Below are 21,501 nucleotides of genomic sequence, written 5' to 3' on the forward strand. Positions count from 1 at the left end.
GTGTGGAGAAAAGGGAACCCTCTTACACTGTTGATGGGAATGCAAACTAGTACAGCCACTATGGAGAACAGTGTGGAGATTCCTTAAAAACCTGGAAATAGAACTGCCATATGACCCAGCAATCCCACTGCTGGGCATACACACCAAGGAAACCAGAATTGAAAGAGACACATGTACCCCAGTGTTCACCACAGCACTGTTTATAATAGCCAGGACATGGAAGCAGCTTAGATGTCCATCAGCAGATGAATGGATAAGAAAGCCGTGGTACATATACACAATGGAGTATTCAGTTCAGTTCAGTTCGGTCACTCTGTCATGTCTGACTCTTTGCGACCCCATGAATCGCAGCACGCCAGGCCTTCCTGTCCATCACCAACTCCCGGAGTTCACTCAAACTCACGTTCATTGAGTTGGTGATGCCATCCAGCCATCTCATCCTCTGTTGTCCCCTCTTCCTCCTGCCCCCAATCCCTCCCAGCATCAGAGTCTTTTCCAATACGTCAACTCTTCGCATGAAGTGAACAAATACTGGAATTTCAGCTTCAGCATTATTCCTTCCAAAGAACACCCAGGGCTGATCTCCTTTAGAATGGACTGGTTGGATCTTCTTGCAGTCAAAGGGACTCTGAAGAGTCTTCTCCAACACCACAGTTCAAAAGCATCAATTCTTTGGCGCTCAGCCTTCTTCACAGTCCAACTCTCACATCCATACATGACCACTGGAAAAACCATAGCCTTAACTAGACGGACCTTTGTTGGCAAAGTAATGTCTCTGCTTTTCAATATGCCATCTAGGTTGGTCATAACTTTGCCATTAAAAAGAATACATTTGAATCAGTCCTAATGAGGTGGATGAAACTGGAGCCTATTATACAGAATGAAGCAAGCCAGAAAGAAAAACACCAATACAGTATACTAACGCATATATATGGAATTTAGAAAGATGGTAATGATAACACTGTATGCGAGACAGCAAAAGAGACACAAATGTATAGAACAGTCTTTTGGACTCTGTGGGAGAGGGCGAGGGTGGGATGGTTTGGGAGAATGGCATTGAAACATGTATAATATCATATATGAAACAAATAGCCAGACCAGGTTAGATGCGTGATACAGGATGCTTGGGGCTGGTGCACTGGGATGACCCAGAGGGGTGGTATGGGGAGGGAGGTGGGAGGCCGGTTCAGGATGGGGAACATGTGTACACCTGTGGTGGGTTCATGTTGATGTATGGCAAAACCAATACAATATTGTAAAGTAATTAGCCTCCAATTAAAATAAATAAAATTATATTTAAAAAAATAAAAAATAAATGTAGTTTTCAAGGAAAATAAGTATTTGACACATTTCTTTAATTTATACCAATGAGGTGCCCAGATGTGTTCTCTGGATCTGGATTTCATCCCTATCATACATGGAATATGGAATAAAATATTTGTATGAAACTGCCAACATGGAACAAGCATATCCCAATGGTAACGGTAAGCCCACTTGAATAAAGAAATGTGTGGTAATGAATGTCTACGACATCTGGGTCTTACCTTAAAATATGAAGACTCAGAATGCAAAGATCCAGTTTCATTATATGTATAAACCAAAAAGTTCTGGGATACAAATGAGCTAAGGAAAACAAAAACTAAAAGTGGTTGAGTCATGAATTTACTATGAACATAAACATTAAAATAATAAAAATAAGAGTAAAATATATAGGATTCATATAAGCATATTCTTTAATTAAAGTAATTTTAGCATGCCATCACAGTGTAAATTCTCTGACCTGGCATCTCAGAGAGTTAGGGCTTTCTTAACACCAGAATAGATTTTGAATCCTCCATTTCAGATATTTGTGTGTGTGCCTACAAATGTCTTCATTCAACAATATTTGCTGAGTGCCAACAATCTGATAGATTCAATTCAAGGCACTGGGGTACAGCAATATAGAAAAGACAAAACCATGGGCTTCCTCACAAGGAGAGACACATACTGCTAGTATGTTGAAAGTGAAAGTAAAAGTGAAGTCGTTCAGTCGTGTCTGTCTCTTTGAGACACCACAGACAGTAGCCTGCACCAGGCTCCTCCGTCCATGGGATTTTCTAGGCAAGAGTACTGGAGTGGGTTGCCATTTCCTTATCCAGGGAATCTTCCCGACCCAGGGATCAAACCTAGGTCTCCCGCATTGTAGACAGACGCTTTACCATCTGAGCCATGTTAGGTGATAATAAATAAGGCCTGAAGGTTGGTTGCAAATGTAGACAGGATGGCAAGGAAAGGCTAAGTGATTTGATTACTGAAGTCCTGAAAAACAAGCCCTCGGATCTGCACAGATCTAGGAAGGAAATGCAAATATCCTGAGGCAGAGATAGGTTGTGTATCTACGAAGACCATCTAGAGGGCAAAGTACCTGCGGTGAAGTATGGAGACAAGACAAGAGACAATAGTAAGAGGTGGTGTCCCAGAGATGAGAAGCCACCACTGGGAGATTCTGAGCAGGAAAGGTGCAGGATCAGACCAACATTTTAATAGAATCAGACTGAAAGTCCTGTTGAGAACCTACTGTAGGACAGATAAGCTCAAACAAAGAGATCAGCTAGGCTACAATAGCTGGATGATAGGCTATTATCCAGTAAAGACATGATGGTAGCTTGAACTAGGATTGTAGCAGTGGTGGAGGTCCAATTGCTGAATGCATTTTTAAAAAATAATTATTTATTTTCCTTTTTTTTTTAAATTTTATTTTATTTTTAAACTTTACATAATTGTATTAGTTTTGCCAAATATCAAAATGAATCTTGATGATTACTTTAAAATATTGGTTTGATTTCTGTTGAATGCATTTTGAAGGTAGATCACATGGGATTTAGTAATCCACTAGATGTGGAGGAAAACAAAAGAAAAACATAAGATGTCAAGAGTGACTCTAACATTTTTGTTCTGAGAAACTGAAAGAGTAGACATGCCATTTACTAAATCCCCGAGGAAAAGACAAATTATGAAAAATGACCAGAAGTATATTTTAGGCACATTAAATATTAAAATTACAGCAAACTCTTGGTTATCAAATAAGAAGTCAAATACACAAATGTGGCATTCACTAAAGAGAAGTAAAGATATAAGTTTGGGAGTAATCAATATACCCATAGGAGCAGATGAAAGAACCAGGTGATTGAGAACAGCTAGGGAAAAAAGAGGGGTTTAAGAATAGCACCAGGGAGTACTCCTAAGATGAGAGAGATGAGGTCGAATCAGAAAACAAACAAAACAAAATCTGAGAAAGACTGAGTACACTGATAAGAGACAAACCAAGAGACTTGCTGTGTCCTGGAAGCCAAATGAAGAAACTTTTATAAGGAGGAGACGCTACTCAGCTATACAAAATGCCACTGACTGATCAAGAAAAATGAAGAATAAAAAGTAACTGGCATTTAGAAACATGAGGATCATTGATGATCTTATCAAAGAATATTTTTTTAATGAAATGGTAGTGATCCTAAAGACCAACATGAGTTTAATGACCATGAGTTAGATGAGAATCGTCATGAATTAAGTAAGGAAAATTTTCTCAGGCCTTACTCAACCACAAAAATGCAGGCAGACAAAATACAGTTGTTAAAAATACATATTTTTAAGATGTATGTTTTAAGATGTTTAAGATGTAGGCAAAGAAGAGGCTATTTGAGTATATAAAATGTTGAAAAACATAGATTGAGACGGAAAATAGATTGCTTGTTTTCCAGAGTAGTGGCTGATAACAGGGATTAAATGTGAAATAGTATGACAGGTCTAATGTGGAGAATGAAATGTTTTAAAACTGATTTATGGTTGAAAATTGTGATACTATATTAAACTTATATAATTATACACTTGAGAGTTTTATGATTATATGTGTATACACATAATTTACCAAATAAAGTTGTTAAAAATAAATACATATATAATTAAAACCTCCACACAAAATACACCACTAGTTCAATTTTCTGCCAATAACCACATGACATACACACGTTTGATTGCATATTGGATATACTTGACACATAACTTGCAGTTCTTGAGTTCGTGGATTTAAATGCTTACTTATTCATGCATAGATTCATTTAAAAATAACAAGCTGGAAAATAAAAATTCCAAGTTCTTGTAGACTTAATATTCAGGAACTAATGAATCCAAAACTGAAAAACTAATTAAACAGCCTACATTTTGCTGCATGCTTAAATTTAAATAGTGTACAAAAACATTTTTTAAAAAGTAAATTCTAAGCTTTAAGGGAAAATCATTTCTTACTGTTTTCTGAGATGCAGAGTGTATGGTTTGTTATCAATGGTAATGATATAAGTCACCTAAAATAAAGCAAATAAAGGTAATTAAGTAAATTAGAAATAATTAAATCAAAAAGTATTTTTCACTAAAGTAAAAAAAGACTCACCCAATCCATTTTTAAAAAGTATATATCCTTCAGAATTTATTGTTCTAACTAGCAAGAATTTAAAATTTTTTAATAAATTCAGGATGAGGGCAATAAATGTAGGGAATGGCTTTTGAAAAGAAGAGATGAAAGCTATATTTTGAAGAAATATAACTTTACTACATATTAATACTAGATCTTACTGTTTATGTTTATAAAAAACATACTCATCTTTAGCCAAAATGAATGAGGCATGACTGTAGGCTTACATGCTACACCAAATACAATGAAACAATAATGTGTTTATAAATACATAAATACACACTCTCAAACACTAGAGCTGCTTTGCAATGCTTCACATATAAGCTAAAGACAGACCTGAGAGAAGGAAGCAAGGGAAGAATGCTGGGGCTCCAGCAATATGAGCTGTGAGACTACAGGGACTAAGCTGTAATGCTCCTCATCACCTTGATGGGAAGGGGTCCAGGAGCAGGAGATATTCACAGTACACAGTACACAGTATGGCAGGTTGCTTTTAAAATATCATCTGGAGGGTGAGAGAGAGTCTAGCAAAACATGTTTTATATAAAAGAATGATACAGGCACGAAATCCAATCTTTGTCCTTTAACAAAATATGATCCTCAGAGGTACCTCCATCTACTGGGCCATATCCTATTGGTTGGAAGGAAGCCACAGGTTTTTCCCATACTCAGAGGTGGAGCTTCTTCAATGGTCTGAACACTAGATGGTAGGAACCACTTTGTGAATTTAGGGTCTGTCCAACACCATGGGCAAAGAACTGGGGAGCTGAGGATTAAAACCCACAGCTCATATAGTGCTGGGAGACATTCAAGGTCTGACCAACCAGAGGAGAAAAATGTCACTGAACACACTCATGCCATTCAGTAAAGATCACAGAAAGGTCAAATTTTAGTGTTAAGGAGAAACTAACCTAGAAACCCAGAAACTAGAGTCAGGGTTACTCGAGACATTCATCCTAAAGACATTGTGGTTTAGTCACTCAGTTGTGTCTCATTCTTTGCGACCCCATAGACTGTAGCCTGCTAGGCTTCTCTGTCCATGGGATTTCCCAGGCAAGAATACTAGAACAGTTTGTTATTTCCTTCTTGAGGGTATCTTCCCGACCCAGGTATCAAACCCAAGTCTCCTGCACTGCAAGCAGATTCTTTACCACTGAGCCACCAAGGAAGTCCCACCAAAGACAGTACAAGCATGACATTTTCAATCTGGTTCATAAGTAACCTAACTGCCTGCCAAAACAAAGCATAATACATTTTAAAGTAAAATCACAAAGTTAAGCAGTCAACCAAACAAAATTAGCAGTGTTAATCTAATCAAAAATAAACATACCCAGGAACATGAAATAAGTCTGATGACAGGATAAGAGGCTCTGGTCTTATCTTCCTCCCACAGTTATATTAAATATAAGCTTTGCATGGGTCAATTGCCTCTGAGAGAAATCCAGAAAGTAGCAGAGGGGCTCCTCAATACTGGGTGACTGAGAAAATATCCACCACGCAAAAGGGCAGGAAAGGCGAAAACACACACACACCATAAAACCCAGCCCTGGCAAAATACCTTCCAATCAGGAGAGAAGCCCCGATTCTCAGTATCTCCCTCAGCACCAAAAGGTTTGGACCAGGCATCCAGCAGCACAACTTTTTTTTTTTTTTTTTTTTAACTTTTTGTTTTATATTGGAGTATAGCCAATTAGGGCTTCCCTGGTGGTTCAGATGGCAAAGAATCCACCTGCAGTGCAGGAGACCCAGGTTTGATCCATGGGTCAAGAAGATCCCCTAGAAAAGGTAATGGCAATAAACTCCAGGATTCTTGCCTGGGAAATCCCATGGACAGAGGAGCCTGGCAGGCTACAGCCCATGGGGTTGCGTAGAGTCAGACGCAACGAGCAACAAAGCAGGCATAGCCGATTAACAATGTTGTGATAGTTTCAGGTGTACAGCAAATGGATTCAGCCTTATATATACATATATCCATTCTCCCCCAAATTAACCTGCCATCCAGGTTGCCACAGAACATTAAGCAGAGTTCCATGTGCTATACAGTAGGTCCTTGTTGGTTCTCCATTTTAAATATAGCAGTGTGTACAACCCATCCCAAACTCCCTAACTATCCCTTCCCCTCATCCTTATCCCTGTCCTTATCTCTAAGTCTGTGAGTCTCTTTCTGTTTTGTGAGTTCATTTGTATCATTTCTTTTTAGATTCCACATATAAGGGGTGTCATACTATGTTTCTTCTCTGTCTGACTTACTTATCTCAGTATGACAATCTCTAGGTCCACTCAGCAGCACAACTTTTAAGGCTGCCACCCAAGGGGACTGGCTTTCAAGTAGCCTAGTTCAGAGAGGCACTGGGACTTGGCATCCATGAGTCTCCCATTAAACAAAGAAGCAGATTTTTCGTGTGCCCATGAGCACATCTCATGGTTATTCCCAGGTACATTATAGATGGAGCAGGCCAAAGCACCCAGCTCTCACTTTCTTCCTGTAAGGGGTTGGACTACTCACATTCTCAGTTGCAGCTTGAAGGTCCAGCTTCAAATCAGATTACACATGTGCGCTATTAGGGATACTGCCAGGATACTGTTATCAGAGATACTACCAGGATACTGCTATTATCCTGGTATCCCTATTAGGGATACCAGCCTGAAAGGGCTGGTTGGTGCTTCCCCTGACTACCCTCCCCCACTCTTTGCTCAATTCAACAAGAAAACCAAGCCTCCAGTTTCTTCCTAATAGGAGCTTCTCTATACAATGAGAATCTCAATTTTTTTTTAATTGAAGTATACTGATGTCCCTGGTGGCTCAGCGGTAAAGAATCCACCTGCAATGCAGGAGACCTGAGTTTGATCCTTTGATCCCTGGGTTGGGAAGATCCCCTGAAGAAGGAAATGGCAACCCCCTCCAGTATTCTTGCCTGGAGAATCCCATGGACAGAGGAGCCTACAGGTGGGCTACTCCATGGGGTCGCAAAGACTCAGACATGACCAAGTGCCTTACACACACACACACACACACACACACACACACACACACGTATAATATTATACCTTACAGATATATAATATAGCAATTCACAATTTTTAAAGTCTATATTCCATTTCTACTTAGAAAATATTGGCAATGCAACCTCAACTTTTAAGGCTGCCACCTGAAGGTTTGGATCCCATATAACCCAACTCTGAAATCTGACAGGGTCAGCATTTATAGGTTCCCAGAGTCTTCTTAAGAGAAGGTGTTTATATAGAAATGCAAGCACATCACAGGACTATCTTCCTGGGCTCAAGGCAGATGGGACAGGAAAAAACATAAAAGTCCCAGGTTCTCTGTGGAAAGGGTTTGAGTGCATACTTCCCAGGCTGCTGCCTGGGGGCTGAGTTTCTAAATAACTTGTACTTGGCAGCTGACTGGGTACCTAAAGAGCTGTCATCTGGGAACTTGGACAGATGTGAGGGGATTCCCTGTGCTTTCTTGCTCTGATTCATTCCAGTGATCATTATAAAACTAACTCTCCAGCTTCTCCCTCAATGGAATTTGTCCACACATATTGCCCCACTGTATACAGATGCACTGGAGGAACTGGCTAGGAAATCACCTAGTTAAGGGAGCTTCTCTTAAGCAGAGAAAACAAAAGGGGTGAAATAAGTAACATTGTATCTGCAGATGACATGATCACATGTATGGAAAACCCTAAAGATGATACCTAAAAGCTGTCGGAATTAATACATGAATTCAGAAAAGTTTTAAGACACAAGGCCAAAATACAAAACTAAGCATTGTTTATGTATACTTAACAATGAACTACTAGAAAGAAAAAGAGGAAACCAATCCCATTTACAATAAGAACAAAAGAATAAAATATTTACAGATAAATTTAACCAAGGAGGTGAAAAACGTACACACTGCAAACTAAAAAGCAATCATGAATAAAATTAGAGTAGACACAGATAATCTATGTCTACAAGTTGAAGGGAATAATACTTTTCCATACCACTCAAAGTGATCTATAGAGTCAATGCATCCTTATCAAAATTCCAATGTCATTTTTCACAGAAATAGAGAAAACAATCCTAAAACAGAACACTAATAGCTATAACAATCTTGAAAAAGAAAAGCAAAGCCAGAGACATCACACTGTGATTTCAAACAATATTACAAGGCTGTAGTAAGACTAAAAATAGAAAGAGGGCCTAAATTAATAAAATCAGAAATGAAAAAGAAATTATAACTGACACCACAGAAATATAGATGACCATAAGTTATCTTCCATGTCCATATCTGGACATGGAACAACAGACTGGTTCCAAATAGGAAAAGGAGTACGTCAAGGCTGTATATTGTCACCCTGCTTATTTAACTTATATGCAGAGTACATCATGAGAAACGCTGGGCTGGAAGAAGCACAAGCTGGAATCAAGATTTCCAGGAGAAATATCAATAACCTCAGATATGCAGATGACACCACCCTTATGGCAGCAAGTGAAGAGGAACTCAAAAGCCTCTTGATAAAAGTGAAAGAGGAGAGTGAAAAAGTTGGCTTAAAGCTCAACATTCCAAAAACTAAGATCATGGCATCTGGTCCCATCACTTCATGGCAGATAGATGGGGAAACAGTGGAAACAGTGTCAGACTTTATTTTGGGGGGCTCCAAAATCACTGCAGTTGGTGACTGCAGCCATGAAATTAAAAGATGCTTACTCCTTGGAAGGAAAGTTATGACCAACCTAGATAGCATCTTAAAAAGGAGATACATTACTTTGCCAACAAATGTTCATCTAGTCAAGGCTATGGTTTTTCCAGTGGTCATGTGTGGATGTGAGAGTTGGACTGTGAAGAAAGCTGAGTGCCAAAAAATTGATGCTTTTGAACTGTGGTGTTGGAGAAGACTCTTGAGAGTCCCTTGGACTGCAAGGAGATCCAACCAATCCATTCTAAAGATCAGTCCTGGGTGTTCTTTGGAAGGACTGATGCTAAAGCTGTAACTCCAATACTTTGGCCACCTCATGCAAAGAGTTGACTTATTGGAAAAGACCCTGATGCTGGGAGGGATTTGGCGGCAGGAGGAGAAGGGGATGACAGAGGATGAGATGGCTGGATGGCATCACCAACTCAATGGACATGAGTTTGAGTGAACTCCGGGTGTCGGTGATGGACAGGGAAGCCTAGCATGCTGTGATTCATGGGGTTGCAAGGAGTCAGACACGACTGAGTGACTGCACTAAACTGAACTGAACTGAAGAGACTATTGTTGTTGCTTAGTCGCTAAGTCATGTCAATCTCTTTTGCTCCTCAATCCATGGGATTTCCCAGGTGAGAATACTGGAGTGGGTTATCTCCTTCTCCAGGGGATCTTCCTGACCCAGGGATCAAACACGTGTCTCTTGTATTGGCAGGCGGGTTCTTTACCACTGAGCCACCAGGGAAGACCATAAGAGACTATTAACAGCTATAGGTCAAGAAAATGGACAACCTAGATGAAATGGATAAATTCTTAGAAAGGTACAAATCCCAAGGCTGAACCAGGAAAAAATAGAAAATATGAACAGACCAATTACCAGTAATGAAACATACATAGTTTTCAAAAAATGTAGACAGACACTGCATTTCACATCCTGCATTGTTGCTATATACTTTGAGATAACTGTGGAACAAGTGAACAACTTGAAGTTTAAAGTGATCATGCAATGACAATATACATACAAATGGAAGCAAATCAGGAAGAAAAAGCTTATATGCAAATATTTTTTCAACAGTAGGTAGTTTACTCTTAATGGAAAAAGATTCATAAATTAAAGTTGTGACTCCATGTCCTCAAACTGATAACTCTGACTACCTTACCATCTGTAATCCTCTTTCTCACATATATATATGAAAATATATATAAAATATTTCAAAAGGTTAACATGAGAATTAAGTGAGAGTAGTATACGAAAAAAAAACTTCTCTAAAGGAAATTATTTTATTATGATTTTCAAGTACAATTTTGTACATTTAGTTTTTATTATAATTTTTCAGTAGTGAACATAATCATAATACATTCTAATACTGTATGTCAAAATAGAGTTATTGGAGTCTTAGTTTTTTTTTATGTACTCATTTCAAAAATTGTTCCTTCAAACTGAAAGCATTTTCTCAGGGTTTCTATATATTGACCCCATTTCTTAACCATATGGAAATCTAAACCCCTGTATTATGACTTCTAGTTTCTGGTCTGCAATCTACAACAGTATAACTATGCCAACTTGAAGTATTTTAATCAGGAAAATATTTAAGATGGAATGTCTTCAATTTAATCAGTTTTTAGTAGCAGTACATTTTTCAAATTCTTTTTCCAATTAATATTTACTGACATGCTCTCATTGTCAGTAAATGAGACATCTATCACTTTAAACTTCAAGTTGTTTACTTCAGTTATTTAAATATTATCACATTTCAGGCAAATGTGATATTTTTAGTTTTCTTTTTCTTTGGCCATTATTTCTAATAAGTCTGATGCTTCTGGGTCAGATTCACAGGTCTAAATTTTACTCAAAACCATTTTTTCTGTCACTTTAACTGTGGCCATTAATAATGTTTTCTTTCCATAAATTTCAGTCTGAACCATTGTCACACTTAATTAATGTTGTTTATTTCTACCAGTATGATTCATCAATAGTATTTAATATTTCTTGAAAATTGTAAACAAGTGCTTCAGAAGAGCCTGAGAGATGAAGGGAAGGTCCCAGGAATTAGCAATAAAAACATGTGGCTTTGCAAGCAAAAACAAATCAGTATGATCTGATTCAATGCAAAGGTAAATAAAAAGAGTCTTAGAATTTAAATTATAAAACTGATACTCTTTAACTTTTTATTTTATATTGCAGCATAGCCAATCGACAATGTTGTGAGAGTTTCATGATGAACAGCAAAGGGATTCAGTCATATATATATATACCTGTATCCATTCTCCCCCAAACTCCCCTCCCATCCAGGCTGCCACAAAATATTGAGCAGAGTTTCCTGTGCCATACATAACTGTAGGTCCTTGTTGGTTATCCATTTTAAATAGAGCGGTGTGTACATGTCCATCCCACACTCCTGAATTATTTTCACTCCATCTTTAAAAGTAATATGCTTGATCATTTACCTGCTTCTCCCAATCTTCACTCTCATTTGAGCTTATCTTCTGTGGAACTGTGACATATATGAACATGCCCTCAGAATCTGTAGTAAGAAAATGGGATTTTTTTGCAACAGTCCTCTAAGACAAGCATGGATTCTTAAGCTCTGAGTCCATGGTGAGGTCTACAATTGTAAATCAATTTATCTATATGTGTCCACCCTCCTTCTTGGTCCACAGATTTCAACAGATTTTCAATGGCACACTGTAAATGGCTAGGAAACCAACAAATCAACAGAGAACAGACACAATGCTGCAGGACCATCCTGTTGGTTTCCAGAACTACGTTGAAGCCTTTCCCTCGGGTCTCTAAGGAATAAAGCCAGGCCAGTACCGAACCTGGCTAAGTCCTCTGGCTACAGAGTGGGTGACCCAGAAAGACCTTCAGCGGCTGAGACACTGCATCCTTGGCTAACATCTTCCATCCCCTATCCTGGTCCGGGGGTGGCTGGGGATGGGAGGAAGCCACCATCAGAGAATCCCAGGGAGGGGCGGCAGGTATCCTAGAGCTACAGAAATTGCTCCCCAGGAGTATCCCAGCTCTGCTCAGTACCCAGAGAGGGAGAAGGAAGTCGAGGCTCCGAAGTCTTACCCTGGCTGGCGAGCAGCCCTCCAAGTGCAGCAAGCAGTGCGAGGAGTAGGAACATGGCTGGGTTGGGGCGCAGGAAGCAGAGCCAGGTGAGAGACCGTTAGGTATCCCTGAGGCTCGCGGGCAGAAGCCCTCCGGAGTACAGCATTCTGCCCCGAGCCCTGGGGGTGATGACCAGGGCCTCGAATTAGCTTTCAGCTGCACTGGCTCATCGTTAGGCATCCTGAGTGGCTGGGCGCTCAGGGCCGAAAGAAGGAACTGCAGACAAATGCTTGCGCCTGCGCACAGCGGGTCTGTGATGACAATGTGGACATTCTTCAAACCCTTCAGTAGGGATAAAGGGGCAAATAAGCATACGGTCCATGGGGTCGCAGAGTCAGACACAACTGAAGCGAATTAGCACGCACGCTCTTCTGGGGGAAGTTCCTGGTAATTTCCATTCTCCATGTGATGGTTTTCTAACAACTTTTATTTGCTATGATGGGAGAGAAAGAGGAATTTCTAGCAATATTAACTATTTTTTTTACAAGAAATTTTCTTCTTAAATTGTGCTACTGCCGACTTCATATCTTTTTTAAAAAAGTCTTTTCAAACAAGGAGAAATAAAGAATATGGAACTTGACCCTGGAGACAACAATAGAAAGCACTTTTCTTCAACTGTGTCCCTATTCTTAAATACAGTATTAGGTTATACTCTGCTGAGGAAAGGGAAAGGAAACTTTGAAATGGAATCTAAGTGTGGTTTGTTAAAATTCCTTTTAGAACCATACAAAGGAAGCTGTAGAAATGACACAGCCAGCAAGACAAACTAAGAGAGGAAAAGGGGCACCAGGGCAGAAGACAGAACACACAATTGTCTTTGAATCTTCTGACAAATATCTTAAACTGCTCAGGCTCAAAAGCTAACTCACCTACACGCCACTCATCCCTATCTTTCTTTATCCAAGGACATTCCACAGCAAGGATGTATTGTACCAACAATTACAAAAATAAACTCTGATCAGGTCCAAAACTTGGACCTAGGAGGCAATAGTACTCCTGGGAAGCTGATCCTGAGAAATTAGTTTTAAATAAGGCAGGATGTGAATCATAATGGGTCCAGATAAGGTAGTGGCAAAGGGGATGAGGGAAAGGTACAATAGAATCATCCTGATGTGTATGATTTTTACCACAGGGTTCACCCACTTAAAGCACACAGGTGTAGAATTTTCAATATATTTACTGATATGTGCAACCGTTACCACAGTCAGTTTCTGTTCCCTCATCTCAAAAGCAAGTCCTCTACCCTTCAACTGTTACCATCTCCCACCCCAGTTTTTCATTCCCCTCTCTCCCACACCCCCCGTCCCACCCCACAAGCAGTTATTAATCACTATTCTTGGTCTCTCCAGATGTTCCTGTTCTGTATGTTCCATACAAATGCATAATACATGGTTTCTGTGACTGGCTTTATTCACAGAGATCATGAATATCATAACGGTTTCAAGATTCATCCACTTGTCGCATATCAGTGCTTTCTTCTTCTTTGTGGCTGAATCCTATCCCATTGTATGGATGGACCACCTCTTGCGTATCCATCATCAGCTAGCTGCTCATTTGGAAAAGGAAACTCTTGGTCTTTGTGATGAGCTCCTCCCACAGCCCAGGATCACTTTCATTTATATTGATGGAAACTCTGCAGGTCCTAGTTAGATTCCAGGTAGGATGACGGATCCCTAAACCACAAATAACACTTTGAAATGTGCAGAAGCACATCTGTCAAGAGAGACAGCAAGTTTGGGTCCTTCAAAGGACAAGATATATTCTAGAACTCAATTTTCCATGAGGCCAGGGAAGTATCACCTGGAGATAGAATAGTTACCTATGACCAGGAACTCAGTTTAATTCCTTGAAGGTAGAATGGAGGCCAGGGACTCTCTGAGGGCCCTGAGGCTGTTCTGACCTACAACACTCAATATCCTCTTAATCTCCCAAAGCTTGGAATGGGTAGCTCATGAGAATCACAAGCTACTGGAGACAGCGGACCCAGGTGTCCTCTCTTGAGATGGGAGTGATTAGCAGGGCTGTGAGCATCTGAGCTCAGGCAGTTAGTGGCAGAGTGCATGATGGAATGTGTCTTTGGGATGGAACAACCTCCCAGGACCAACTAGAGGATCATGGAAGTATAAGGACTGAAACTGAGCAGAGCCCTATGGGGTCCTCCTGGACACAAAAGTCTTTCCATTTGTCCAATTTCTTATTTGAAGGAAAAAGGCTTTCGGCTTCCTCGACCTTCCATGAGTTCCAAAGGGCATATTCAAACAGTTGCTAACCGGGGAAGTTGAGGGGAGGCAGGAAGAAACAATGCTGCAGCAAGGGGCCTGGTGCTGGTCCCTCCTCGGGTGATGTGCTAGCAGTTTGTGCATGTCTTTGAGTTCTTCAGCAGGAACTAGAGACCCCTCAACCCAGACAGAGGAGGTCACTGCAGGCTGAGCACAAACAAGTGGACCCAAACTGATTGGAAAGGCTGATGACTGAGATGGATGGAACACAGCCCTGTTATCTCACCACCAACCAGTCAGAGGGATGTTCCACACGCTGCAGCCCTTGCCCCTGAATTTTATCTATAACTCTTCCTCAAAAGCCATTAGGGAGTTTGGGTTCTTTGAACATTAGCTTCCTGTTCTCCTTGGTTGGTCCCTACAATAAAACTTTCTTTGCTCCAAATACTGTGATTTCCATTTGTTTGGCCTCAGTGTGCATCAGGCACGTGAACTTGGGTTTGAGAACAGAATCAAATGAGACAAGCCTACATGCTTTCACTCACAGGATTTATTTTGGCTTGTGAAATTGAAAACTGTAAGCCATCACAAAAGGAGAGAAAAATAGATTTTTTTTTTCATTCTTGAATCAGGCCAGATAATGGTTTGTTTATTGATAATATCTTTTCTCCAAGCTCTGTTTTTTTGAAATATTGTGTAGTAACTGTTGTAAAAGAAATATAGAAAAATAAAAATGTTACATTTTATAAACTAACATAAGCTAATTTTACTACAAAGTTATAGGTATATCAATTAATTAGTATAATAAGAAAGTTTACACTGTCACAATCTATGTCTGTGCTCCACAGAATTTGTAAACCCAAGTTTTTTTCTTTGTTTATTTTGTTTAATCTTTTTTCTCGAAACATCTGTGATAGTCACATTGAAAGGAAATGCTATAAACTGTATTAATGTATGTCTCTAAAACATGAGTCAAAGAAAATCAAAACAAGGAAGCAGAGAGGCAAAGAGCAATAAGTATGTGAAGAAGGAAATAATGACTATTTTCTCTATTTTTATCTACAAAGGAAGAGAACTTCTAGCCTTCTGTGCATTTCTGACAGGTATCCCATATACACATGTTCAAAACAAACTCCTTCTTCAATCCCCTCTGCTTCATCACTCCAACACCAAATGGGTTCTCACCAACTGTACACTACGTCAATAGTAAAAGGTATCATTATCCATTGAGTCAGAATGTTTAAGTCTTCATAGTCCTCTTTTATTCTAACCCAAATACATCCACTCAGTCACCACTTCAACCAAATCTACCCCTTAGGTCTCAAGACTTGCTATTCTTTCCATATCATCCAATCCTACCCTCATGACACTTTTACTGTGCATTCCATTTTACTTGTCTCCAGTTCTGCCTGAATCTGACCACATTTTCTCCTAATATATCCCTATGAAATCTTTTAAAAGTGGAAATTATCATGCTAAATCCCTCCCTTTACCACTTCAAAATTAGTTAATACTTCAAGTACATTCCTATTTGGGTTTCCCCAGTGGCTCAGCAGGTAAAGAATCTGACTGCAATACAGGAGATATGGGAGATGTGGGTTCAATCCCTGGGTTGGGAAAAATCCCCTAGAGGAGGAAATGGCAACCCACTCCAGTATTCTTGCTTGGAGAATCCCATGGAATAGAGGAGCTTGGCGAGCTACAGTCCAAATAGTTGCAAACTGAGCATGTTCCTACTCATAAATGAGAAACTTTAACCTTTATATGATGGCATGTCAGATACCTGTCTTGGCTCATGATTATCTATGTAGATTCTTCTCTTTCAACATCCATAAATTTTCAAATAAATTTTTAAATATATTAAGAGCACACATTTAGGAACAGAGAGCTCTGGGTTAACTTTGTAGCCTCACTGTCTCTCTGCTCTATTAGAAATGAACATCACTTAAGCACTGTTTCTTACACTCTACAGCCAAACTCTCAACTCACTCTGTTGGTTCACATTCAAAATGTATTCCTAAGACCATCTTTACTACCCATGGTATGAGGTAACATCCTTTCTCTCCTGGATCAGGCCTGAGGTTTTTTTCGTTGGATCTTTCATGTGCTTGAAAAGCTCCTGCCCAAGAGTGTGTAGGGATAGCTCTGCCAGCTTGATGCCTGGGAGACAGGGGTGGTTTGCAGTTGCTGTGGCAATGTGAGTCTTAACCTGTGGGAAAGCCTGAATACCTGGCTTCTATTTTTGCTGAGATAAGGGCAGTGGAATTAATGATGGGCTGTTTAAAATTTAAAATAAGAAACTTTGACCTTGTGCTGGAGGTGTCTCTCTGGCCCCCAGTGTATGCCTGCATTCCTCTCTTGCTGCCCCGCATACTTTGCATTTAAATAAAAGCCTTCTGTGAGTTGGCTTTGTGATGTCAGGTGACTCCTTTCAAATATCTAAACTGCATAATTATTTGTACCTCCTCCAAGTCTTGGCTGACACATCACTTGCTCAAAAGGGCCTACTCAGTCAGCCATATTTAAAATTGCTCCCCAGTTACTCCTTCTATCATCTTTTCCATATAAGGAGTTACATTTCGGCACACTTTACAATCAATTTATAAAATATGTTTATGGAATGAATGTGTCAAATTCTGGAGGCAAGTTCTTAATATAACCCTAAAGTAATGCTGGTGGGAAATGACTGTGAAAAATAGAAAAAAAAATGTAAATGAAAGCATGATATTGAAGTTATGACTTAGAGCTGGAAACAAAACAAAACAGGGAGATAGAGAGCTCAGTGTATCACTCTAGGAGAAAATGACTGAAGTTGTTTGGAGGTGAGGAGTGCAGGTGAAGGCACCCAGCATGATGACGAAACTATGATTGTAGGACATGAGAAAAAGACAGCCTAGGGCCAAAATCTTCACCTAAGGTGTGGGCTTTTAATAACATGATCAGGGAAGAGGTAGGATTGCTCTAGGCATAAATAAGACTATTTTACATTGAGGAAGCGAGTTATAAATATTTTCTTCACTGGAGAAAAGGAAATAGAGATCCATTGATTTCACTCTCCATCACAGTTATATATGGCAGATAAGTAAAGAGATGAACTCACAATCTCATTCTTAGATGAGTTTCTCGTTTTTTTCCCCTATACTCCCTGTGATAAGTCTAATATGTGAAATATCATGATTTCTTTACACATTTGAGTTAGAAATTTGAACAACAGATACAGAAGCCTTCAGTATCCCATCTTATAATAAAGAATTGTTCTTCTGCCCTGCAGGGTGAGTGCAGTTGGTATTTGCCTGGCATCTACTAGATCCTCAATAAATGTAAATTCCATTCCCCATCCCCAGTCTTATACCAGAAAATATGTAGGAAAATTGTGGAATTTTTAAGAGTTTCAACCCTGGAGTCTGAGTATCTTAAACTTGAACTCAAAAACTCCCTAACATTCTATACATGTAGGGAATAATTTACACTCTTTGTCTGTTTCCTTATATCTAAAATAAGGAGAACAATTAAGTCTCCTAATTCTCCAGGGAGTTAGTGAGTAATAATACAAGTGTTGGGAGAAAAGTTGTGTAAACCTCTGTTAGAATCTTAAATCTACCGATCAAATGCATGATTGCTCACAAATATTTTACGAACACATTTAAAATCTCTTTTTTAATATAAATTTATTTATTTTAATTGGAGGTTAATTACTTTGATATGGACATGAGTTTGAGTGAACTCCGGGAGTCAGTGATGGACAGGAAAGCCTAGTATGCTGTGATTCATGGGGTCGCAAAGAGTTGGACACGACTGAGTGACTGAACTGAACTGATATATAGTGTTAGATTCAGGTGTACAGCAGAGTGATTCAGTTAAACATACATACATATTCAAATGTATGTGTATATATATATATTTCAGATTGTTTTCCCTTATATGTTGTTACAAAATAGTGAGTATAGTTCCATGTACTATATGGTAGGTCCTTGTTGGTTATCTGTTTTATATACACTAGTGTGTGTATGTTAGTCCCAAACTCCTACTCACTTTTTCCCTTTGGTAACCATAACTTAGCTGTTTATATTTGTGGGTATATTTCTGTTTTGTATGTTAATTCATTTGTATAATTTCCTTTAGGATCCAAACATAAGTGGTATTATATATTTGTCTTTGTCTGACTTACTTCACTTATTATGATAATATCTAATTACACCCCTGTTGCTGTAAAAAGCATTATTTTATTCTAGTCTATGGCTGAGTAATATTCCATTGTATAAATATATCACTTCTTTATCCATTCATCAAGCAACATTTAGGTTGCTTCCATATCTTGAAAAGGCTATCTGTTCTCCATTGTATATTTTCATCTCCTTTGTCATAGATGTGTTGATCTTAGGTGTGTACAGTTTATCTCTTGGCTTTCAATCTTGTTCCATTGACCTATATTTCTGTTTTTGTGCCAGTATCATACTATTTTCATTACTGTAGCTTTGTATAATCTGAACTCAGGGAGTCTGATTCTTCTAAATCTATTTTTCTTTCTCAAGATTGCTTTGGCTATTTGGGGTCTTTCGTGTGTCCATACAAATTAAAAGAAATGTTTTACAGATATGTGAAGAATGCCATTGGTAATTTGATAGGGATTGCATTGAATTTGTACATCATCTTGGGTAGTATAGTCATTTTAACAATCCTGATTCTTCCAATACAAGAACATGATATATCTTTCCAACCATTTGTGTCAACTTCAGTTTCTTTCATCAGTGTCATATAGATTTCAGAGTACAGGCCTGTTTGTCTCCTTAGGTAGTTTATCCCACGGTATTTTATTCTTTTTGATGCAATGGTATATAGAATTGTTTCCTTAATTTCTGTTTCATTGTTAGTGTTTAGAGAAGCAAAGATTTCTGTGCATTAATTTTGTATCCTGGGACTCTACCAAATTCATCTACGAGCTCTAGTAATTTTTTAGTAGCATCTTTAGCATTTTCCATGTATAGTATTGGTATTTATTGTCTTCTGAAAACGTGTGTGTTCAGCTCAAATTCTAGGAATCCAGACTTTCATTTCATAAATACTTTCCAGTCTGAATACTTTCTAGCCCATAAATACCTGAAACCAATGAAGCGTCAACCCAACATATTATCTGCCAAATCTTGTACAAATCTGCCTCTCATCAATGTTTGTCATGATCATTTCAATTGCTTAGTCATTAACAGTTTCAGAAATCTTCATGTTTCCCAGGTGGCTCAGTGGTAAAGAATCTGCCTGCCAATGCAGAAGACGCAGGAGACGCAGATTTAAACTCCGGGTCAGGAAAATCCCCAGGAGAAGGGGATTCTTCTTGTATTCTTGCCTGGGGAACTCCATGGGCAGAGGAGCCTGGCTGGTTACAGTCCATAGGGGTGGCAAAGAGTGAGACAAAACTCAGTACACAGGCACGCAATCTTGGTATAAACTAGTTGACAAACCTGTTTTTCTATACATAGTGTAAGCGTAAAAACCTATAAGATAAAAACATTGATTTTCTCTAGTACCAGAAATGAAGGAGGACTTCTATCTCCCACACTCATGCAAACAGACACTCTCTTTTCTCAGGTAACTTCCTTTGCTTGAGTGTTTACTAAGTGGTTTCAGTCGTGTCTGACTCTTTGTGACCCTATGTATTGTACGCAATTTGCCAGTCTCCCCTGTACATGCAAGAATACTGGAGTTGATTGCCATTTTCTCCTCCAGAGGATTTTCCAACCCAGGATCTCACCAACAGCTGCAGACACTCCTGCATTGGTAGGTAGGTTCTTTACCCCTAGTGCTACCTGAGAAGCCCAAACTTCCTTTCAGTTCAGTTCAGTTCAGTCGCTCAGTCGCGTCTGACTCTTTGCGACCCCATGAATCGCAGCACGCTAGGCCTCCTTCTCCATCACCAACTCCCAGAGTTCACCCAGACTCACTTCCATCGAGTCAGTGATGCCATCCAGCCATCTCATCCTCTGTCATCTCCTTCTCCTCCTGCCCCCCATCCCTCCCAGCATCAGGGTCTTTTCCAATGAGTCAACTCTTGGCATGAGGTGGCCAAAGTACTGAAGTTTCAGCCTCAGCATCAGTCCTTCCAATGAACACCCAGGACTGGTCTCCTTTAGGATGGACTGATTGGATCTCCTTGCAGTCCAAGGGACTCTCAAGAGTCTTCTCCAACACCACAGTTCAAAAGCATCAATTCTTTGGCGCTCAGCTTTCTTCACAGTCCAACTCTCACATCCATACATGACCACTGGAAAAACCATAGCCTTGACTAGATGGACCTTTGTTGGCAAAGTAATATCTGCTTCTTAATATGCTATCTAGGTTGGCACTTTAGGAACTTATAATTGCTAACTCTCTAGAAGGTATATGCAACTCTTTTTGAGAATAAAGTGTAACCCTTGCCAGTTTCACATTCCAGGGATGTTTTTCTTAAGGGCTTTGTAGCCATCTATTTCAATCATAAGCTTCAAAGTTGGTTCAGTGGTAAAGCATCCGTCTGCCAATGCAGGAGACCTGGACTCCATCCCTGGTCCCATAAGATACTCTGGACAAGGAAACGGCAATCCACTCCAGTATTCTTGCAAGGGAAATCGATGGACAGTGGAGCTTAGCAGGCTATACGCCATGAAGTCCGAAAATAGTTCGAGAGAACTCAGAGACAAAATAAAATCCCGCCTCAGACCACATTTCGCCTTCTAGCCTCAACCGGCCAAAACCTGTTCCATCCCTCCCCCTAAACTTCCCCTGGCAGCTCTAGCGCAGCTTCTCCTCTCTACCCTCCAGCCCTGCCCTTCTCCAACCGCACCTCCAGCCCTGCCCCTTCTCTCTGCCCTCTAGCCTCTGCCCTCAGCCCCAGTCACGCCCTCAGCCCCAGCCCAGCCCCGCCCCTCCGAGACCCCCGTGCCCAATCCCCTCCACGCTTGGCGAACCTCGCGAGCCATGTCCAGTCAACCGCCTTCCCTGAGGCAGGCCGGCCACCCAATGTTATCTCTCCTGCTACTCCTCACAGGGCTGGGCCAGTTGGCCTCTGCGGGCCATCGT

The 21,501-nt window shown here is 39.9% G+C and overlaps 2 protein-coding genes across 2 annotated transcripts in view; one reads left to right on the forward strand and one right to left on the reverse strand.

Moving 5' to 3' along the window:
- The window catches only part of ADAM18 (ADAM metallopeptidase domain 18), a 101,050-nt gene extending 88,638 nt beyond the window's left edge, over positions 1–12,412 (reverse strand). Inside the window, exons 1-4 of the mRNA XM_055570039.1 lie at positions 12,194–12,412; positions 11,569–11,682; positions 4,282–4,337; positions 1,545–1,623 (exon numbers count right to left, since the gene is read on the reverse strand). Coding sequence (XP_055426014.1) covers positions 1,545–1,623; positions 4,282–4,337; positions 11,569–11,682; positions 12,194–12,412 — 468 coding nt within the window. The remainder of the gene's footprint in view (positions 1–1,544; positions 1,624–4,281; positions 4,338–11,568; positions 11,683–12,193) is intronic.
- Positions 12,413–21,441: 9,029 nt separating this feature from the next.
- LOC129644377 (A disintegrin and metallopeptidase domain 3-like) overlaps positions 21,442–21,501 on the forward strand; it is a 109,360-nt gene continuing 109,300 nt past the window's right edge. Inside the window, exon 1 of the mRNA XM_055570040.1 lies at positions 21,442–21,499. Within this exon, the coding sequence (XP_055426015.1) occupies positions 21,442–21,499 (58 nt within the window). The remainder of the gene's footprint in view (positions 21,500–21,501) is intronic.

This window comes from Bubalus kerabau, chromosome 2 (genome assembly GCF_029407905.1).
Source record: "Bubalus kerabau isolate K-KA32 ecotype Philippines breed swamp buffalo chromosome 2, PCC_UOA_SB_1v2, whole genome shotgun sequence".
Taxonomy (NCBI): domain Eukaryota; kingdom Metazoa; phylum Chordata; class Mammalia; order Artiodactyla; family Bovidae; genus Bubalus; species Bubalus kerabau.